Consider the following 23007-nt stretch of genomic DNA (forward strand, 5'->3'; position numbering starts at 1 on the left):
CGGCCATCGCGGTGTCACTTGGCTGTGACGTTGCCGTTCTGAAGGGTGCCAGGGAATTCCTGTTCCCAGGAGAACTGTCTGGGCACGGGCCGGCCCGGCGGGTTAGAGCGGCTTCCAGCACAGGGATGGCCGGCGCTGTGGCTGTGTCCGTGTCCCCGCTCCGTGTGTCCGTCTGTCCGTGTCCCCGCTCCGTGTGTCCGTCCGTCTGTCCGTCCCCGCTCCGTGTGTCCGTCTGTCCGTCGGGGGCGGTGCCTTTGCCCGCCGCGGCCGCCAGGGGGCGCCCGCGCAGTGCCCGCGGAGGGGCCAGGGCGCCGCCTGGCGGCGCGGGCGGTGCAGCACCCGCGGGAGCCTGAGGCGTCCCCGGTGCTCCCGGGCTGTCCCCGGTGCCCCCGGGCTGTCCCCGGGCGGTGCGGGAGAGCTGCCGGAACCCTCTATAACCCCCTCACTCGCTGGCTGTGCCCATGTGTCGTTGTCGTGCCGCAGTGCCTCCCGGCTCTCGCTCGGATGCCCTGCGCTGCACAAGGGCCTGGCGTGGGTTTGTGGGGAGCTGTGCGTGCTCGCGGTGCTGAGGGTGTGGGCACCGCAGAGACTGGAAAATCTTCCTTCCCTGTTCCACATAGTGAGTGTGTGCTGCCGGAGAGATGGTGGAAGGACAGGAGGGAGAGATGTTGTGTGGTTTGTGGATGTTTTTTGGGTTGTTAGACTAAAATGTGATACCTTTACTAGGGAAATGAGGTACGTGGAAGTTATTGCACGTATTGTGAAACTTGGGTTATGTGGCTGTCGTATGGTACAGCGTGTTCACAGATACAAGTTGGGTTTATGTAACATCAAGCAGAAACCTTGGTTCAATCTCGTTTATTTCTCCCTGTCTCTAAATAATTACCATTTGCTGTAGGCATTGAACCCCTACATTTCCTGTCTTGTCAGTTGTTCCCAGAGACTTAGTGTAACTTTGTCACTTGCCTCAAGCGCGCTTTTTCCATGCTGCAGCCCATTTTCCAAGACTGCCCTCCCCCTTGATGTTCTGCCTCTGGAGAGAGGTGGTTTCTCAGGTGAGCTCTCTGCTCACCATGGCCCTGAGAGCAGATGCTTTGTGTAAAAGCCTTCCCGGGAGTAAAGGCTTGCTTGTTCATGGTTTCCCTGTAGAAAACAAAGCTCTTCACCTGCAGGCATCAGCTCTGCTCCTCCAGCCTTTGCATTAAGACAGCAGCTGAGGATAATGAGATTTTGCAGGAGGTGATCTCTGTCATTTACTGGGAATCTAACGGGCAACACTTGTTCTGTCTTTTCCCGGGAAGTGAATGTAGTGCCCTTGTAAACCATGTTTTGAAACGAGACCTCAGGAGTAGCACAAGATACCTGTATTTGCTTTCTCCGTGTCCTTGATCAAATAGTTCATTACTGCACTGAGGTTTAAAAACAAACCACGAACCAACTAACCCTTGAGTACAACATAATCATGTAAGCTTGTCCTCAGCCAAGCTGAACTCTGTGCCTCACAAAAACAAAGGCTAGCAGGTGTCTCTGAACACCTCTGTTGTTATTACAGACACCTGGACAAACCCTTAACTGAAGTTTTGTGCAGGTGTCACTGGTTTGAATCTGCCTGAGCAGAAAGAAATTAATTAACTGGCCCTGTGCCTGGTGCTTTGAGGACGATACTTAGAAATGTGACCATTCACCCCACAGGCTTCTGAAAAATGCTATTCTTGTATGAGCAAGATCAGGTCAGTGTTCTTGGCTCGAGGCAGTTGTGCGACTGGGCTTCCAGTTCTTGTGCAGGGTGTGGATTTGCAGAAAGGAAGCACAAACTTTATTTCTAGAGGCTGAAAGGATTTAGTAAGTTTCCTACTTAATGTATGTGAAACAAACCTGAGAAGTGGGGTTTATAAAGGTGTTCCTATTGATATCTTATTTCTGTTAATATTTTGTCTATTGTGGGCTCTCCGGGCTTTACTGGAGGCATTGCTAGGGAAGCTGGGGCATCTTGGCGTTGGCCTTGCTGTGATCACAGGAGGGGAAGGTGGGGACGTCCTGCTGCTGGACTCTACCCTGGAATCCACGTCCTGTGTGTTGCGACATTCCCTGCGTGCACAGGAGACAGGCTTCTGGGATAAACCTGGGACACAGGTGGAGCTGTTCCTGCTCACGCCTCTTTGGGCTGCTGCTGGAAGTAAACACACAGCTGACAGAAGAAGCTTTTAAGCATTCAAAACCTCCCTCTCTCTGCTCCTAGTTTTCTTGCAATGTAATTCTTGTAACCCTTCTGCCCCTCCCCACGGCAGCTATTGACCCAAAAAAAAATAATGAAGAAAATCCTGGATAAAAATATAGTGTGGGGCACCTACAGAGGAAAACTGTCATTGGCCTTGGAGAGAAGGAAATGGAACAGAGGGAAGAGCAGGTCACGCAAACATGGTTCTGGAAAAACAGTACTGACTTTCCCAGAGGTGTCTTCCCAAATGTCTCTGAGAAGATTTTTTTGTTGTTTAGAAAGGTACATTTTAGCTTGTAGTAGAACAGAAAGACTAAAAATAATCCTCAGGTGATCAGAGCCTGGTTAGTATTAAAAAAGAAAGTATGTACTGGGCTCCACTTGTGTTTAGGCCAGTGTCATAACAATGGAGTGATTAATAATGAAAGTGTGTATTGCACTTCACTGCCACATTTTCATTATGTTGCTTTTATTTTCTGTAAAATATATAGAGAGGTGTATATATGTGAAGTATTGAGCTTTTTTATGGCTTTGCTTAGGCCAGTCAGTGGGTTTCCCCAAGCTGTAAAGGTGATGGGGAAAGGTGACAGCCGGGTGTTGTGTTTAGCCAAACCACTGCAGCTTCCAGGGCCATTTGTTAGCAGCTTTTTTGGGGGGAGCCGAATAGGATGTAGGAAACCTATGGTTTGTTTATGTGTTTCTGCATCGCTATTAATTTAGCCTTCAGGCCAAAACAGAATTTAATTGGAAAAATGTCTCAGTGCATGATTTAAAACAGTGCGCGCTCCCTGGGCGTTCTATATTTAGGTTTTGAGGGGTTTTTTTGTGTTTTAAAAAGGCTTTTCAGTAGCAGCAGCACGGAGCGGAGTCACCTGCTCGCAGCACGATCCTCGCCAGGCCCGGGACCTTCCCGCGGGGCTCTCGGTGTCCCGGGGCGGCTTCCCGGAGCCCGGCGGGGCTGCGGCCTCCCCGCCGGCCCTGCCCCGGGGGCGGCCCCGGCGCGCCCCGCCCGCCGCCACTGCGGTGGGAGCCGGGAGCGGCCGAGGATGGCGGCGGCTCCGGCGGCTCGGGAGCTCACGCAGAACCCGCTGCAGAAGACGTGGGAGCCCTACGACAACGGGCTGCCCGCGGGGCACAGCGCGCAGCGCGGCGGTGAGCGGCTCGGGCCCGCCGGGCTCGGGGGGCCAGGGGATGGAGCCGAGCCCCGGCGCTCCGGGTCGGTCACTGCCGGGGCTGCGGGGCGGCGGTCGCGGGTCCCCCGTGGAGGGTCGGGCCCCGAAGCTGCTGGCTCTGTGCCCAGCGGAAGGCAGGGAAGCTCAGCTGGAGTGGATGTGTTTTCTGGTTGCTTTTGTTGGTGTTTTGCGGGTTTGTTTGGGTATTTTATGTGTTGGGCGCTCTGGTGTCAGGGAGCGTTTGTGTTCAGTATATTCTTCTTGGAGAGAGGCCTAAAAATGTCACAGTCTTCTTGTTTTGGTTGTTGTGTTCCTTTGTATTTTTTTTTCCTTTAAGGCCAATGCTGTATCAGCCCATCTGTTCCATGAGTTAATGACTTCCCATATTTTGAGGTGCAGCCAGCCAAGTCATCAGCCTCCTGAGACTTTGGCTGCGGCGTTTGTAAACCATAGTTCATTAACAAACTTTGCCTCGCAGGTTGTTTTTCCCCCTCTTCCTTTCATTTTCCCCCCTTATTTAAGTAACTGCGGTCCGGTACACGGCAGTTTTGCAGACAAAAGGGGCTTTGTCGTGTAGAATTGTTTGTATTTGTCATGCAAAGAGGCTGTGCTGACAGAGCTGAGGCTCTGCCGCTGTGGCTGGAGTCCATGGGCTGCAGCCTTGGCTCTCTGCTCATGCTTTGGTCCAGCCCTTGCTAAAGGAGGAAACCAAACCCCCTCCCCCCAGAAAAACCCCAAACCTCCCCTAACTCTCTTGTTGTGTGCTGGGCAAGCAGGCAGGAGTGTGTTTCTGTGCGAACTGAATTACTGCAGCGTCTGAGCCATGGTAGATTGAGATGAATGCTGAAATAGAAAGAAAATGTGTATAAATGCTTTATAAACATGCTAAGAAGACTGCTTCGTTTTAGCCTTAATGTGGCATTTCTTTCCCAAACAGAGTAATATCTGTTATAGCTCTGACACAGATACTGCTTTACAAAAACGTCCCCCAAACCCAAGAACAAAATTGCATATGAGTCATGTGTAATTTGACGATGTACATTATCTTCTTGGCAGAATTATTTAGCTTCACTTGGCTATAAATTAAAAAAAAAAATCACATGCCAATGGGGTTTTTTGTAGGACTCACTAAGTTTAATGCCCAAGACCCCTTATAAATGAAAAAAACCCTTTTGCTAGAAAAAGAGATTGCCTTTTTTTTTAAATCCTTTTGCAGCTCTACCCATAAAAAAATCTGCAGTCATTTGTGATATGCAAGAATTACAAACAGCCTGCAAAGGGGCAGAAGTTACTTTTCCTTGATAAAACCTATCTCATGTCAGCAAACTGAGAGCACTTCATAATTTTTCCCATGCAGGGGTGTTGCAGACTCCTTTTCCCTAAGGTTTCCCTGTGTTCTGGCGAGGCAGTGTGACCTGTGGGTGCTGGGGCAGCTCAGGATGGGCTGCCCCGATGGGTCACTTGGGGCCCTGTTGGGCTGACCAGTTCTGGTTCTTTGCTGCTTCAGGTAACTGTGGTAGATGATACTGTTCCAAAAATACCTGCTCAAGGTGGAAGTGGTTTTGTCCTCAGCTGTAGCTTTGCAGTGGGAAAAGTGAAGTTAGTAGCTCTGTGTTGAGTTTCTTGGCTAAACAAGATGAACTCTTTCAGTCTTCTTTGTTTGGTGGTTTTTTTTATTTTTTTGCTTTGTGCTGCTGATCTTTATCTGCACTACCTTTAGTCTTTATCCTTCTAGAAGGTGGATGAGCAGAACTGTACACACTTCCAGTGGAGGACTCAGCAGGTTTGTCTACAAAATTATGTACAGTGTTAGCTGTTTCTAGTATGATTTTTCTGAAAGTTGTAGCTACTGCTGTTGTCTTGGGAGGAAGAAATCTGTTGAGCTGTGCCAGGGTTTAGCTGTCACAGGGCTTTGAAGAGCCATTTCTTTCAGTCTGTGCAGTACAAGGTCTGTGAGGAGCAGTTGTGTCTGTGTGCAGCCTACTGAGCAGGCAGCTTTTAGAGCTGGTGGCACAGGTGCAGCTGAGGTGACTGTTCTGGTGACCTTCCAGAGGCACACCTGGAGGCACTGCAAGTGCAGAGTGTTATTAATAGCTGTGGCTTGCCTTTTGTGGTCACTTGTGAAGAGTTTTGTCTGTGAATAGGTTGAATTAAAGCTGTTCTTGGCATTGGATGTTCAGATTGTTGCAACCTCTGAATCAAGCAGAGGGCTGTAAACATGGACATAAAAAACAAATAGCTGAGTAGGCCCTAGTGAAAGTTGTTTGGGGAGGCCAGCAGAGGATGTTTATGGTGAGAGATAAACAGTGAACTTCCTGTGGTTAAACATTCCTCCCCCACTACAGTTAAATGCTTTGTTTCCCTACAGCAGCTGCTGAAATTTGGTCATTCTAATAAATGTCATTTGCTGATGATACAGCAGTAGAAATGTACATCCAAAAAAAAAGTATCAAATTATTATCTCTGCTCTAAAGAGCTCTACCCTTTGAGCACATGCTGCTGGTGTGTATTTATGCTCCTAACGCTAGGAACTGAAAACAGGAGAGTGAATGAGGTGAGGGTGGTGCCTGAGGAGCAGGGTGTGAGATGGGATCCTTGCTGTTGGCATCAAAGCTGTAGGAAGCAAAAGGTGACCCTGAGGAAGTGAATGACAGAGCAGCTTGGAACAGCTGGTGGCACAAAGCTGGCCAGGAGACAAATGAATTCTGAATCCCTCGCACCAAGGTGATGGCAAAAACTGGCAGTTTGGACAAAAAGAGGAGATACAGATTAGAAGATGATGGACTTCTTCAGGTCTAGGAGCAGATGCTTTTCAGGAAGATGGGGAACTCATCCCTGTGGGATGCAAAGAAGGGAGACTGGTTGTCAGTGTTGATTAAAAAGATATGATGGATTAACAGTGGTTGACTGGGATAAGTGGTGGGTAAAACACTTAGGGCTAACCTTATTTGGAAGGGTGGTTGTGTTGGCTTAAAGTCAGAGATATTTGTCTAGGAGCCTCTAAATAGTACAGGATTTTTGGAGAGCAGGCCTTGAATTAAAGGCCATAGAAAAACTGCAAGAACACTTCGTAAACTTCAAATCTCTAACAGTAACAGCTTGATACAAAAAACATCTGTCCTTAACACATATAAGGAAAAAACAAAATCTAATTCTGGGTCAAAGGAAAGGACAGCTGATCATTTGTTTGGTAGTAAGTGAACCTGGAAAATATCAACTCTTGACTTGGATTTCACAAGATCCAAAAGAGTTTTGAGGGCTGATGAATTGCAGCACGGCTCATCTAGATTGTTCCATGTCCCAGTTTGGTTTCACAACCTTCTTTTTTGCATTTGCGTTGTTTCACAATAGAGGCAAGAAATAAACATGTAATTTCTTTCTCCTTGACTGTTAAGTCTTAAACTTCAGCAGGGTAGGCAGTCATAATTTTATTCTCGAGCTGCAACTTGCTGTGTTGTTCTAATGTTTAAGAAATATTAAACTGGGATAATGACTTTGCTTCAGTTGCAGCATTTCATCATTTAGCCATTTTCCCTCACTGGTATTTTGGGTGTGTTTTTTTCTCTGCTCCCTCTCTTTGGCGATGCTGTTTATAAACATGCACTCTTAAATGCATATATCACAAGAAAAAACTGACTGAAGTCTTGGAGCATTTTTAGCAAAAGATGGTGTACAAACCGTAAGTTTTGTTTTACTGTTCTGAGTGCTTGTGTTCCTCTCACAAAATCAGTGTTGATGGCATATCCACAGGTTGGGACTGTCAGAAACCCTTAGGAGTTACATATGCAAAGGAGTAGTGGACAATGAGATTGTTTTTTGGAGACTAGACCATGTAGAGATATTTCTGAAGATACATCAGACAATCCAGTGGTAAGGAGTGGAGAGAAAGCTGCCCTTAGGAGCCTGCCTTGGCTCTAACTCACACACCTGTAGCTTACACTGGAAGTTTTTTTATATAAATTGAATGGTGGTGAGGTGCTGTGAAAAGGGGGACTGACCACTGTGCCACTGGGATATGTGTAATTTGTGGTATGTTTGGCTATTTTTATCACCCTACTTCCTTGTGTCAAACTTGCTTACATTTCTTCAAGGGAAAATGTAAGCCATGAGACACTGATATTGAAAATACCTCCGTGGGAATGACTGTTTCTCCCTGCTTGCAGTGAGTGTTGGCAGTGTTCTGCTGAGAAAGCTGTGGTGTAGATAAAACGAAGGATAATTAATTTATTTGGAGTATTTGTTACATCCATTTGATACATACCAGAACTTGACATTCTGTTCTGCTCTTAACTTTTTAATTCAGCTAATGAGCAAAATTAAGCCTTGTTAATTACACAGGATCATAAGGGAGGAAATAAAGTCTGCTGTGCTGAGTCTTTGTGTGTTGAGAATGCTACACTGAGGTACAGAAGAAGTGAAATAGCTGCTTTGTGTGCTTTTTAGTCCTGCCTTTATAGAATATAAGCACAGCCTGGCACCTAACAAGAGTAGGACTTAGCTGTGAATGGGCTGTTTTGGCCAGCACAGGTGCCTTTGGCTTCCACTTGCCAAAGGTGTGTTTGTCACTGAGTGCCACCTGTGCAGGTGGTATGAGGCTGCAGCCATTGGTGGCCATCTAATCCAGAGCACCAAACATTTCTTTAGTGCCCTGAATTTTAATCTATGAACTGCCACCCTCTTGTTAAGGACAAGCACTGAGGGGTGGCATGTCCTGTACGCCATGTCCTGTGTAGTGTTGCTTACAGGGCTGTGGCATTTTGTAAAAGCAGATTTGGCATCATTGGCATCAGTGATGTTCCTCCTTACAAAGACAGGGGCATCTGTCTTTATAGAATAAAAGCACAGCCTGGCACCTAACAAGAGTAGGATTGCTGCTTGTTTATTGGGATATTTCTCTTGGTTTCTGCTCTGTGGTTACTCACCAGAATGATTGGAATAAAAGGTGTGCCTGTTAAACTGGACAATGTGGGGTTCTAACAAAGGCAGCTTTCTCGTTTTGTACTTTCTTTGAGAAAATATGTGTAAAAATGGAGGTGGTAGCAGACTGGCACATTGAATGTCCCTCGTGCATGTTGTAGTTGTATTGATCTAGTTTGCTGCTTGGTTAGAAAGCCATGCAGGCATTAGGACTTAATTTAGAAATGTAGCTGTTGATACAATCTGTGAAGCAGCCATTTAATTTAAGTGGTTTGCAGGTCTCTTCATGGAAGCTTCCAGACTTCAGTTTTGCTCCAGTACAGGTTTATCATTGCATTACAGAAGACAAATATTCTGTGAGAAGGTGAAATTTGTATGGCTGACCCCAGCACCAGAAAAAGAAAGAAAAAAAAAAAAAGAAAAAAGAAAAAAGAGGTCTCTAAGAACAAAAAGTTGGCAAATTCTGCTTGGAATGGATAGAAAAGGCTGTTGCAGCACAGTTCCTTGCAGAGCAGGAGGAGTTTGGGCTGTGTATGGAGCCTTTCTGTACAGATCCTGGTTTGTCTTTACAGCTCTTACTTCACTGCTTGTACTGAAAAATTGTCCAAAACTTGAGCTAGGTGTTTCAGGTGAAGGACCTTTGAACAGGCTTTGAAGAAAAAGGTCTTCTCTTAAAATGTCTTGGGGCCCAGGGGTTTCTCTCCTCTCAGCATTTTACTGTACTGTCCTTAAAGCTGGAAGCAAGGCTGTTAACTTAATATGCACTGTGCTCTTGGCACTCCACAGACTTTGTTGTTTCCCTAGAGACTTCCTTCACCCTCTTGGAGAGGGGTTCACAGCCTGAACTTATGACAAAGAGGAAAAGAAATTATTAACATTCTTGTTTATAGGCTTCTGCACAGAGGAGCTTACTCTGAGGGCTTTTACCAGTGTCCTTCCAGAGACCTGGTCATGTTTGGACAGATCTGTTCTGCTTGCATTTAGTTCCCTGTAGTTGCCATTACAGGGAGTAGTTGAGTTTCATGGATTTGAGGTTGGGTACCATTTTTCCTCCTTTCCCTCATGAAAAGTGGTGTATTTTTAATGTTCTTTGTTTTGTGTCTTTCAATGTGCATTTTAAAGCAGCACATCTGCCTTTGCTAATCTGCTCTGTTACATGAACTATCTGCACCAGATTTATGCAGATGGGAGTTTGGGAATTTTGAGCAATCACAGCCCTTTGTACAACAGTTCAGTTCAGTTATGCCTTACAGCAAATCACTGAGATTTGGTCTTTTGGAGTAAATTGATGTCTCCTCTGTCAAGGCATTTAGGAAATTGTTACACATGTGGATTGTACAGAACTGAATTCCCTTAAAAACAGAGGGTGGAGGGAGCTGGTGGTATCTGCCTCACTTTAATATCTTCTTTCTTTTTAGGGAGTTCCTTGTAGCTGTGATAGATTAATGCAAGGTATCCTTAGTTTTGTGCTGTTAAAATGTTCAAAAATTTGTGCTTTGAAAGGAAATGCCTCAAGGTTTTCAGATTGTACATACAATTCCTTCAGCCTCGTAGAGTGTTGAGGTTTTTTTTTTTAATTAAATGCTCTGGCTTTGATTAAGAGTGTGTACATATATATCTATATCACATTATTGTACTTGGTTGTATAGAGTACTTGTCTTATTCTTAGTAACAGCCAAAATGAGCTCTGCTCAGGAGAGATTTTAGTGTTAATTATGCTTAAAGGAGAAATAATCAGTAGTGAGTAGCATGTCTTACTGTAATGTATTAAGATGCATTTGTCATACTCGTTTTGCTCAAAATCAAGAAAAGGTTGAACAATGTTTAGGTGTTTTATTAAAAATATAAAAATTATTTAAAAACTGTACACCTTGCTGTTTCCTTTCAATGCAAGCACTGAACTGAGGTACAGAGGGGCATAAGATGTCAGTCACCTTTATTTTGATATTGTTTCTGTATGCAGGTACACAGGTTTCTACTTTCCTGCCTGTTTACACCTCACATGCCCATCATTGCACTACCCCTGACTGACCCTTCCAAAATTCAGCGTAAGAAGGGTGGTCACTGTCCTGCTGTGGAGCCCCAAATGGTGGGGCACAGTGCATGAGCTGCTTGGGTGGGCACCTTCCTGGGGAGCTCTCAGAGAGGTTTTCCCCTGCAGCAGCAGCAGCCTTGCTTTGTGGGAGTGCTCTTGGTAAATCCTGTTCCTGTTTCTCTTGCAGTATGTATGACCAACTGCCCTACTCTGATTGTCATGGTGGGTCTCCCAGCAAGAGGAAAAACCTACATCTCCAAGAAGCTGACACGCTACTTAAATTGGATTGGAGTGCCCACGAAAGGTGATGGGTTTAATTTTGTTTACATCAGAAGGACAGGTGGTTTATAAACCTGATTTCCAGTAATTTTGTTGCCAAGTTTGACTACTTTAAATCCTTCTGCTTTGTTGAGGTATTTTTAAGCAATAACATACAGAGGCACGTTGCTGTTTATGTGTTAATTAATCAAATTATGTTGACTGTCCTTTTGCCTTCTTCTACCAGGTGCCTAAATAAATATTTTTCCCTTGTCATGAGGCACTGCCCTTTTTTGTTTATTTATTTTTCCCTTGTTTTCCTTTTCCTTTCTTCATGTAGGTGAAAAGGAATGTTGTTTACAAGCAGTTGAGCAGTTCTGGGTTAAACTTCCCAACTTCTCCATCTTTATTTCTCTGTGAACTTTGTGCTACTTGCAGTTCTTTACTTCTTTCTGTTTGTGGAATGACTTGCAGTTCTTTGTATAAATACTGAGAACCCAAAGACTGAGGCAGCCAGTTCCTACTTGTTATCATCTCCTTAAAGATTTCTGTGTGTTTTGGGCAGGAAATTGGCTCAGACTGGCTGTTCCAAGGACCTGCCTGGGCTCCTGTGGTGTCTTGTGGGCCCAGTAAACAGGACCTCAGTGCATTTGAGGTTCTGGGCAGCCACCTCCCCTTCCTTCTCCTCTCTCTGCAGAAGAGTAAGGCATGTTTGGTGTGCTGTGGTTCTGTGTCCAGTGCAGAAATAGCAGCTTTATGCCTAGTTAATAATTTAAATGACATTAAACATGTGAGGTCATACTAAAGTGTGGAGTTTTGGCTGGCTGTTCAGAGATGTATTTCCTAGTCACTCTAGGAAGTCAAGATGAAAAATTCTGGCCTATATTTAAACTGCCTTTTGATTCTAGGGTAAAGCTTTTCGTGTGGGTGTTTTCTTATGCTTTTAGGAACTTGTATAACGTGCTTTATTTAGAAGAGACATTATGAGGGATATATTATATTGAGTATGAGAGTTTAGTGGATTTAAATTATCACTTGATTTTGACTGTTTTCACCTGGTTTAACCCTTCTGATGGCCAATACCAGCTAATTCAGAGTTCAGTTTTATCCATTAGGCTGAAATGGAATAACGATCCAAGTAGTTTAGCATATATCCAAGGTGACAAAATGCTGGTAATGTTAGATACACATGTAAATGAAATTTATGGGTGTATTATGTACAAATGTCATTGAGTTTGGGCACTTCACTGTGTGATCTTGGACAAGCAGAAGTCCAGTATTGGACAGCAAGCAAGATATTATTCACATCTGGCTCATGCTTTGTTAGCTGTATCCCAGATATTAATTTTACTGTAGGTGAGGTTTGGCTCAGCTGGTAGGAAAAATTCTGTGGGCTACTGTGAGCAGCATATCAGAAAACACACACACTTGTGCTTGATGAAAAACAAGTAGAGCATTGCTGCCTGATTTTACAAAATATGTAATATAAAGTTGCCATATGATTTTGTGTCCTTGGTTGCTGAGTATTGTTTGTTTTTGTTAGAAAGGGTGACTTTGAGATTTTCTCAGAAAAACCACAGAGCCTTTCTGTTTGTGTCTTCAGTGAAGCAATTTTACTGAAGTCCATGTGAAACACCTCACTGCCTGGCTGAGGGAATAGATGACATTTTCCCTAATTCTTCCAGTTGGTGGGACTGAACTGATAGAGGATCAGTATCAAGTAGCCCTAACATCTGCTACCCTTTGGCTCTTAATGTCTTAAAATTAGTGTGTGCTTAATTTAGCAGGAGTCCTTGTTCTCTGAGACAGATGGTTCAAATTATGAGGTTATGTAAACCAGAGAAAAGACAAATGCCATCTTTTCATGTAACGTTAAGCAAGCTGGAGAGTTCAAGAACAGAAGGTGGAGGTAAATAGCCCAGGCTTTTGGTGATGGTTAAATAATTTCAGTCATCATTTCTGTGCTTTTTTCCTTCCAAAATCCTCTGTTGTATAGAATGTGAAATGGTTAAAAGTGCAGGGGACTTTTATCTGTGCTTTTTGAAGGAAATGAGGTCAATTAGATGCCTGAATAGAATTGTGTTGCAATGTGGTTTTGAGATACTAAGCCTTGGAAGCTCTTTTGAATAGTTGTGGTTGTGATACCAGTGGGCTTTGGGAAACTTTTCCGTAGGTGTGGCTGCTAAGAATAAAGGCTGGAGATTGTCCCACTAGATAGCACTTTTTCCTCTGCTGTGCATGGCCCTCTGGCAGTAACTATTCTTCTCATGAAATTAGTTGTTTTTTACAAGGACCCACCTTTTCATGTAGCCACTGTGGCCTGTGCTTATTAAAACCATCACAGAATCACCTGGATTGTTCTGTAATCCATATCATGATGAATTCCATCAACACTGCTGAGCTCAAACAAAACTTGACTTTTGGGGAGAAAAATAATTTCTATATCTTTATCCTATGCCTCCAATCCCATCAGCAATCTGTATACAGCAGCTGGTTCATGAGGTTTTCTATTCTATGTCTTCTTTCTTGACTACAACCTTGTAATTGAGTCTACTGCTTCTTTTTCTCTTTCCAGAAATGTAGCCTGGCAAATAGAGTTGTACCTTGGCAGCATCTCAAACGGAATGCTTCAGTGTGGTTTAATGTTAAAAGAAACAAAACCAAAAGCTTTGCAGTTCAACAGAAAAAACCTGTAGGTCTGAAACAACTTAAACATTAATTGCATTTCAGAGGCCTGCTTTCACAGCCATTGAATGAAATTATTTAGGGTTCAGTGTCACTCTGCTCTGGGGCAAACCAGAAGTGTCTTGCCCTAATCCCATACCTGATATTGCAACCTGATGTTGTGTTTGGCTGTGGACCTTTTGCACCTTTGCCCAGATAAGGAGAAGGTATTTTTTGACCACTGAGATGAGATCCCAGTGAGATTGGTTAAAACAAAACCAAAAAATAAAAATTAAAAATCTTTCTAAGTATGAAACATTTTTCTTTTCTTTTTCCCAGTAAGTGGAACAAGGGTTGTGAAATACTAATCCTTAAGGAATAGAAATATTAGAGCAGGGTTCTGAAAAAATGTTTTCACTACTGGAATTTTAAGTTTTGTTTACTTAAAGCAAGAGTGTTCAGTTCTATTTAGAGCTCTGCCTTGTGCTGAAATAAGAGTTGTAAGTTTTGGGAGGTGCTACTGTTTCACTCTACATATACACAGAAGACAAAGCTAATGATAATAAAAGATTATTATTAATACCAGTAATCATTACTAGTCCTTTATAGACTTTGAGTAACTTCTGAAAAGGAGGAAAATAATTTCTGTTTGTTGTCCAGGCAAACTGGGAGACAAAGGCACTACAGAGTGGCCACTGAAGTAGAGTGACTACAGCCCAAATGTCCTTCAGCTATTTCCAAGATTTATTGCTGCCTTGCTATTTTAAACCTCACAAAACACAAAAAGAAGTATGATAGATTGACTTCTTACAGGCCAAGTTATTTTATCTTTGCAGGAAGTTTGGTTTCAAAGTTGATAACTTTTGTCTTTTCATGTGCCTGTTGTTGGCTCTTGCTAATGCTGGTTTCTCTTGGCAGAATTTAATGTTGGTCAGTATCGTCGAGATCTGGTGAAAAAGTATAAATCCTTTGAATTCTTCCTGCCTGATAATGAAGAAGGCTTGAAAATCAGGAAGTAAGTTTTGATTGTGCTTGGTACACCATGCTAATTGTATTAAAAGGATATCCTGTGCAATTTGCTCTTAGAGATTGCTTGAAGTTGCATTTTTGTATGATCAAGAAGACCCTTAGAGAGATTGCAGGAAAAGACATTTTAGAGAAGGTGGAATAGTGATTGCTTTAGGCTGATTAAAATTTGGGGGTCCTTTTTTCTTGATTGTTTCATCTCAAGCATCAGAAATGGAGAGAAGTCCTTCTTTTGATTCCTTTTCATTAGAATGTGGCTACTGTTACTCCTGTAGGATATTTTCACTAAAAAAACATTTTAACGGATAGTTGTAACTTTTCCAACCTTCTTGTAAAGTACCAGCTAATAAATGTGACTCTTTCTGCTGCATAATTCCTAAAATCCCATTTTAGAGCTTTTGTTTGCTTCATTAAGGAAAAAAAAAGGTCTAACTGCTTTTCTTTTTGATTTGGATAGTGAAATTCCAGTTGATCTGGAACACATTGAATGTATTCACCATTATCTGTTGAAAGGAGTGAGAATCAAACATGATCATTTTCTCCCTGAAATTGTGGGTTTGACCACCATGCAGGTGCCTCATTCAGTGCCTCAATGCACAGCCTCAAAAATTGCCATATTTTGCTAATGCTGTGCAAAGCAAGCAGAGAACCAGAGCTCTGTGTCCAGATGAAGCAGCTGAGTCTCTGCTCCTGCCTGGAAAGAAGCTGTGCTTTAATGTAGGGCAGACCTGGCGAAGAAAGGTCAGAGCAAGAGGGAGCTGCTTCTTTCCTAGAGGAGATCAAACAAAAAGGCCTTTTGATTTTGTTGGACACTCACTGTACTTTTTAGTGTGTTCAGGAAAGCACTTAGAGTGTGTAGTGTGAAATGAGAAATTTGAGATGGATGGAAATAATATTTAGTTAGGCTACTTAAAATATGGACTGTCTTGTTCTTAATTCAGCTTCATCGTATGTATCAAAAATGTCTGGACTCTCTCTTGTGGCTGTCCCTTGCCTTGTTCCCCCTCTCTCTTCCCTTTCTGCCCTTCAGCAGCATTGAGGAGAACAGCTTGCATAAGAACCTCCCAATCCTTGGGGATAAAGAGCAGTTATGAGGTGCATTAGCCTTGCAAACCACTACCTTTTGCTGACAGGTAGAGCCAAACCTTTTAATGTGCCTTTGTGCCACCTATTAGGCTAAGTGGTGAGGGATGTTACATGAAATGGGCTGTGTGAGATATTCTGCCTGGTTAGCAATGAGTAAAGAGGGTTTGTATTTATTCAGTGAAGATCTGGGTGATGAATCTCAGCTCCTGACATCTGTTAACTGTGCTAATGTGGAAATACTGTCAGAATCCAACAGCCTTCATTTCTCTTTCAAGATAAAGCTGTGCTTCCAGAAGATGGTAAATAGAGGAATTATGAATTTGAGTCTGGAAGTCAAAACTCAGGAGTAATGTAGGGAAGGGCTGTTGAAATGGGCAGGCTTTTATGTTGGTACTGCAGAGAGGCTGTACTTACTGGGAATAAATGGAGCTTTGTTCTGCTAACAAGTAAATCGTGTACAATGTTGCCCTCCAGCATCTCTGATGTGTTAGGAATCATAATGGACTTTGAAGATAATGCTAGTGCTGGGGACAGAGGGAAGTTGCATATTCATGTGTTCTTGTCCAGATTTAACACAAGTGTAAAGTATGTCAGGGTGGGGATCTTTGTGTTTGTGTCTTCAGCAGTCTCCAATACTAATTACACTGGGTTGGTGACTGCAGTGGGATGATATTTCACCTCAATCACTAATACTTGATGCTACCTTTGTTTTGCTCTCTGTTTTAACAAATTTTTTCTACATAAGCAGTTTTCACACAATAGCTCAAAAGAGAGTAAGTAGATTACTGAAAAATAGTTGCCTCTCCAACTTAGTGCCACAAGATAAAGGCCTTAATTTGGTTAATTTTGTTTCTTATTGTGCAAATCAAATTAAGAAGCAGTTATGTATGAATAGGTAATTGGGAAGAGCATTCAGTTGCAGGGGTGTTTCAGTGGTGTTATTTTAGATCAGTGGAAGTGTCTCCTGGTCAGCAGAGTCGATGGGTGTTCTGTGGACATGTGTAGCTGTGTCAGTGACACAGAGCAGCAAGGTTGCATGACCACATTTCCTTAGTGTAGCTTGGCTGACCTCTGTTGGCTTTTTCCCATGTTTGGAGGGAGATCTGTGTTTCTGAGATAAATGATCATAACATTTCCAGGGCCTTTTGCTCCCCCGTGCATAGACAAAGTGCCTTTATCTAGCATTTGACTGTGATTCTTTCCCTCTGAAGACAGTGTGCCTTAGCCGCGCTGAACGACGTCCGGCAGTACCTCAGCGAGGAGAACGGGCACGTGGCTGTAAGTGTCTACTTGGAGACACCTTCTTGAGGTGCCTCTGCACTAAACTCTGTGTCTGCTGGATAATGCACAGCCTGAGGGGTGACCACAGCTGGCCAGTACACCAGATTTCTTTCCTTTGGCAGTTAGGTCTGCCTTGTTGCTGCAGTGAAGTGAGTGCTGGATTTCAGGCTGATGATGCCATATTGGGCAACTTCCTTTGATTTGAGGGGTTAGCTGAGAGGAGGATGACACCAAGAAAAAAGTCCACCTTAAGTCCACATTACTATAGGACAGTGCTCCACAATGTACCATTAAACACATCTGCCATTTTGCTTGCATGTCTGTTTGGTAGTTTAGTGTTCCAAGTGGAAGGTAAAGACTTGCTGAGCAAAAAATGTCCTCTTGGCAATTGTTAGTGGCATGAGAAATGTCTGAAGAGAGTAGGAGAAACTAATAATAATTTGGTGCATACCTGAGTATTTAATAATGGGATGCCAACCATCAGTTCTTCCACTATTGACATTGTGTGTTGAGACTAATTTTTAAAATTTTTGTCTTAAGACTACTGACACAACTCTGGGGTTTTTATTAACTGTAAGTTCTGCTGGATACATAAGGTAAATGTTACGCTTTGGCAAACTTCATACTTTAGTAAAACACGGATGTGTCCAGAGCTAAACTGAGTTCCTAGAAAAATGGCTGCATTGATGGTGTTATTCATGGTCAGGATTTACAACTCTTGCAAGTTTTACGTTTCCATTTTGAGCAGCCTATTGAACTGCAGCATCTTTTTTTTGTAATGTAAGTTCACTAAAACTTGTGTGTTAATATTTAATGCTGATAATGGGCAAGGAGGAAGATCCTCTCCTGTACTATGTGCTAGGCTTAAATTCTGATTTCCTTTTCTAAATCCAGAGTTCTGCTAGGATTGCTTTCAAAATATTGCTAAATTTTGAAGTAGTAATGTCTTTGTTTTCTTGTTGAGCATGTTGAGATAGTGGGGGAGAGGGAAGGGGAAATATTTCCATTGCTTTCCTTCACACCGAGGGACTTCGAATCCATAATTTTTTTGTTAGTAAGTGCATTCCACAGGCTGTGCTGCTTTTTAAATTCCTTTTTCTCTCTCCCTTTAATGGTTCCTAGGTCTTTGATGCTACAAACACAACTCGAGAACGTAGAGAAACGATTTATAAATTTGGTGAAGAAAATGGATATAAGGTGAGTCAAAGCAAATAAATTCTGAGCTATTACATGGCCAAGTAAGCCAGTGGTAGTTTTGCCCTTATCTGTACTCTTAAGTGCACAAGCCATGTCCTTTTTGGATGTTTAATCAATATGTTCTATGTTCCTAAGCATTGTTTTTGGTTAGAAATCATTCAGTCCTCATTTTTCTCATCTTCAGTGTTTGTACTGTTTGGAGCAAAGCTATTTTGTGCTACAGCTTCAATTTTGTCTTCCTGGACCTGTGGTCATGAGTGCAGTATCAGAAAGAACATTTAAAGTGTGGTTCTTCATGCAGTTCAGGTCTTTGCTGCAGGAACATGAAAGGGGTTCTGTGTTAGTTCTGTAGAAACCAAAAACTTAGTGGTTTTCTGCCTTCTGGTTTTACATTTAGCTGTTCTCCAGTCATCTTTCATTTCCTCTGAGCTTAATCTCTGCAAACCTTTGACACAGCAGAACAAAAGCCTCTTTATAAGGGAGGCTACTCCATAAACTGGGAGGCTTCTAAAATGTTATTTCAGAAATGTTAATTACTGTTTGTGGGGCTGAACTAGCATCCTCTGCATTTGTTTCTTCCTCTTCCATCCTACGTTTTTTCTATGGCAAGAATTTTCCACTTGGAGGCATTGTTGGGGAAAAGAGCACAGGGCATGATGTGTCATGGAATGGGGAGCCAGGGATTTCTCATGAGAGGGTCTGGAGAAGCTTTCTGAGTAAATGGAGGGAGAAAGGCCTTGACATGGAAGTGGGTGACAAGCTGCTTGTGTGTTAGTATGCAGAGGTGTTCTCATGCATCTTCCTTCTTCCTCCCTTCTGTTCCTTCTTCCTCCCATTTGGATTGAAGACCTTTTTTGTGGAGTCTGTATGTGTTGATCCAGAGGTCATTGCTGCAAATATTGTGGTGAGTAAAGTTTGCTTTAATGGCTTGACATTGGGAGGTTTAATGTAGCTTAGTATTTTTGGGAGTACATGATAAGATCTTCCAATAGCAAAAACCCCACATTAGCTCTCATTAATGGAAAAAAATTTTTTTTTTTCCCTGTCCATGTGAATGTTACTAGCTCAGAAGTTTAATTCTCTGAAGAGTAGGGGTTTTTTTTTGCTTTACATGTATTTTAATGAAGTTGCAGTTGTGTTCTCCCACTCCCTATTTCTTTAAACATCCATGAAGAAGGGAAGGAAACTTAAATACTGTTCTTCTGTCTTATTTTAAACAGCAAGTGAAGCTGGGTAGTCCTGACTATGTGGATTGTAGTAATGATGAAGCAACAGAAGACTTCATGAAAAGAATAGAGTGCTACAAGAACTCGTATGAGACCTTAGATGAAACTCTGGACAAGTAAGTGATGAGACCACACTGTTATTACTGCTGGTGATCACAATATTATTAAAATGTTATTTTAAGGGTTGGGGCATCCTGTATTGGGGATTAGGGCTTTCAAACCGTTGTTTTAGTGGCTTGATCTCTCTCTCCTTTGGCAAATTAGATAGTGTTGACTCTGGGGGTGTAGCATAGAAACTTCCTTGTTTGAGGAAAATTGGCTAGTGAGTCTGGTCTGGGACAATATTCTTTTAGATTTTCCCACTTGGAGAATGGTATTTATTCTTCTGGGATAGAACCAGCATTTAGCAATTATTCCAGACTTTCTACAGTGGTTGGTTGGTGCTTGTTTTTTTGGTTCATAGAGGAGATGTGAGTGATTTGTAAATATAACTTAATTGGTTGGCATGGTGAAGGTTAATTATGAACACATCAGTCTTAAAAATGTGACTTCTGAATTAATTTCTTCGTGTTTGCAAAATTATCCTGCAGGTGCAGGGCTCTGAGAAACTGTCTTAGCTACATTATTTATCCTCACGCCAAAGCATTCTTCTGGTATTTGTTAACTTTGAACTCTTGAAAATAAGGTAGAGATGAATGTGAGGAGGAGCCCCTTTCTTCTTGCCACGGCCCAGGATTTCAGAGTAGGATTTGGAGCTGCAGCCATCCCAGGTGCTGCTGGTTTGTTCCAGGCCAGAGCTGCAGGGAAGGCTGAGCTGCATTTTAATGTAATTGAGCGTGAGCAGGGTGAAGCCGGCTCAATCGGCTCAGTCCATGCGTGTAATTCCTGTGATGGACCTGATGGCTGTGCCTGGCTGGAATGGTAATGATTAACTCCAAGGAGCACAGGCAGCAGTGAGGGTGCTGGTGTCTGTTTCTCACTACCTCTGTTCCGTTTTATTATCAGTTTTCTTGTTTTATTGTAGTGTGGTGTCTCAAACACATAGCTAGAAACCAATAGTGGTTATTTTCATGTAATGATTAACTCCAAGGAGCATGGGCAGGAGTGAGGGTGCTGGTGTTGTTATCAGTTTTCTTGTCTTATTGTAGTGTGGTGTCTCAAACACATAGCTAGAAACCAATAGTGGTTATTTTCAGCTTATGAGACATTTTTCCTTGTGTGAATGAGAGGCTGCTTTAGAATTATAGCTCAGATAAAAAAGGATAAGTAGTGAAAATTGAAATTATAAGCTGTCTGATGCTGAGATAAGGTAGTGGTGGGGTAGGTTACAGAACAGTTAACAAAGGGTTGCTCACAGAGCAGTTGAGAAAATGTCTTGCTTCAGAATACTCCCAGGCTCTTCTGGTGCCCTACTTTTCCTGGAGGGATTAATTGAGATGGGTAATTAGTGACCATTCCTTATGGCCCCTGGGTGCAGTCAGACAAACACTTGGTGATGGAAAGTGTTTGTAACCTGGGGAAAAAACCCAAATGGTATTGTAAAATAGCTGTATCTCTTATTTAGCTGTGGTAACTTGAGTGACTCCACTGAATCTCCTTTTTAGTGTGTGGGCTGTATTTTTCCAAGAGTAGGATCTAGATTTGTATGAAATGCAAGTAAAGGAAGCAGAAAAGAAAGTGATGTGAGCAGCTCCACGTGAAAGGAATAGAATTCATCCTGTACCTTTGGAGTACCGAGTTATTTCTTAGGACTAATGCATATTCCATGGCTAATTGAGGATTTTTTCATTTCTTTGGCATGTTGCCCCTTTGTTTCATAACGACAGAGAGGCTGGAAAGATTGTGGTGCGTGCTAATAGCAACAATGTGGAACCTTATTTTTTTTTTAACTTGCTTATAAAAGGGATCTTTCTTACATTAAAATTATGGATGTGGGAAGGAGTTACCTGGTGAACAGAGTGATGGATCACATCCAGAGCCGGATTGTCTACTACCTCATGAATATCCATGTGACTCCTCGGTCAATCTACCTCTGCCGCCACGGAGAGAGCGAGCTCAACCTGAAGGGCAGGATAGGAGGAGACCCCGGGCTGTCTGTCAGGGGCAAGGAGGTATGTACCTCCAGCCAGGTGTAACTGTGCTCTGGGTGTTTGTGCTGGGCACTTGCAGCTTTCCTCCTCTGCAGCTTTGTCCTCTTAATGAGTTTAAAGGACTTCTTTAGTTGTGTGTTTGGGTAGTGGAAACAGGACGGGCACTTTGTGTGTTGTGGTTTGTACCCTTTTATCTGTTTGTCTCTCTGTTGGCTAAAATTCCTTTTTATCCTGCACTACAAAGCAGTTGGCAAGAGGGCTTTATTTTTTAACTGTATTTTTGTGAAATCCTGACTAGCTGGGTAATTGGGAAAGTGTACACAACTTAAAGCTGAAAGGAAAGTAAGTGGAAGGAAAGCTAGGACCTGCTAAAAATTTGTATTTTCCTTGTACTCCTTTTCTTTCTCCCGCCCCTCTTGGATAATGGAGTAGGTTGTATTTCTTAACAAAACCTTTGACAGTCTTTTGGAAAAGCTACAGTGAGCTTACAGAGGCTGGAACCCGTGTATTCTGAACTGAACGCCGTGTGTTGGCTCTGAGCCCTCACCCACTGTCTCTTGGTTTTTCTTCCAGTTTGCCAAAAGCTTGGCACAGTTTATTAATGAGCAAAATATCAAAGATCTGAAAGTTTGGACCAGCCAGATGAAAAGGACAATTCAGACTGCTGAAGCCTTGGGAGTGCCTTATGAGCAGTGGAAGGTTTTGAATGAGATAGATGCAGTAAGTTCTTCTCTTTTAAGTTGCTTTGATTGTTGGGGGTGAACAAAGTACTTAGTTTTTTAATAATATGTTTTTTATGGGATAGAAAGTCATTGAAGCTGCTTCTTGAGGCTGGAAATAATTGTCATTACCTAAGGCTAAACGTTTCATTAAATTTTGCCATTGTTAATTTGTCCTTTTGTCTTTCCCAGTAAAACATTCCTCTGTAGAAGCCATGGTGTTCTGAAGTTGTGGTTAGTTGGGCTTGGAAAGAAGTTTGTGTATGTGGGGAGTTTGCTAGCTGGCAATTTCCAGCTGCAGCTGTAAGATATAATAGAAGGTGCAGTAGGTAAAACATGGCCTTGCTTTGTGCACAGATGTAACTACACCTGTAAAGGGATTTAATGATTTCTCCTAACCACCTCTGAGCTGAGTGCCCTGTTTATCATGTGTGACAATTTTAAGTGTCAGAGTAGCAAAATAAAACCATTAAAGGTTATTTGTATATGGTTTTATTTAAGAGTGATATCTGCTTTTTGCATTACTGGGAATACATGTTTTTTAATTATTTTCATTACTGACAGGGAGTGTGTGAAGAAATGACATATGAAGAAATACAGGAAAATTATCCTCTTGAATTTGCACTGAGAGACCAAGACAAATACAGATACAGATACCCTAAAGGAGAGGTATGATATTTTTAATCTCACAAGTTGAAGGGATTCCTTGTCTTCTTGCATATATGCATGCTGGCTTTAGGAAGGAAAAGTAAATTTTTAAATTAATGGAAAGGTTGTTCCTTTCTCCATGGAAAAGCACATAGGATCTTGCAAGGATTGAGCCCAGACCACTTATGTTGATTCAGGGCTTGAAAAATAAAACCATACATTTAGAAAAACAATGGAGAGCTTTGATCTTGTGGGCATTGTACCCTGTGCAGGAGGAATTGTTGCAGGGCTTCAACTGTTGCATATATAAACATGCTGCTAAGATGCCCTGTTTCTGTTCATCCCTGCTCTTGGTGGTGGCTATTTTGCAGGCAGCTCTGGCTGAAATCCTGGGGAAGTCTCCAGCCACGTTATTAAACTCCTTGCCTCTAGGAAAATAAACTTGCTGATGGCTTTTGTAAAGCAGCCCT

At 42.6% G+C, this 23007-nt stretch overlaps 1 protein-coding gene across 6 annotated transcripts in view; it reads left to right on the top strand.

Moving 5' to 3' along the window:
* LOC120514060 (6-phosphofructo-2-kinase/fructose-2,6-bisphosphatase 4) overlaps positions 1-23007 on the top strand; it is a 51133-nt gene that overhangs the window by 12122 nt on the left and 16004 nt on the right. For 4 of the 6 annotated variants that reach the window (XM_039734158.1, XM_039734160.1, XM_039734159.1 and 1 more), the window contains exons 1-10: positions 3221-3370; positions 10530-10646; positions 14183-14279; positions 16588-16654; positions 17780-17854; positions 18702-18758; positions 19075-19196; positions 20984-21191; positions 21744-21890; positions 22454-22558. In XM_039734158.1, the coding sequence (XP_039590092.1) occupies positions 3265-3370; positions 10530-10646; positions 14183-14279; positions 16588-16654; positions 17780-17854; positions 18702-18758; positions 19075-19196; positions 20984-21191; positions 21744-21890; positions 22454-22558 (1101 nt within the window). In that variant the 5' untranslated portion in view covers positions 3221-3264. Of the gene's footprint in view, positions 1-3220; positions 3371-10529; positions 10647-14182; positions 14280-16587; positions 16655-17779; positions 17855-18701; positions 18759-19074; positions 19197-20983; positions 21192-21743; positions 21891-22453; positions 22559-23007 lie in introns of those variants that run through there. The other 2 variants (XM_039734162.1, XM_039734163.1) reach the window with 1 other exon arrangement.

This window comes from Passer montanus, unplaced genomic scaffold (assembly GCF_014805655.1).
Source record: "Passer montanus isolate IOZ18808 unplaced genomic scaffold, ASM1480565v1 scaffold9, whole genome shotgun sequence".
NCBI classification, from domain to species: Eukaryota; Metazoa; Chordata; class Aves; order Passeriformes; family Passeridae; genus Passer; species Passer montanus.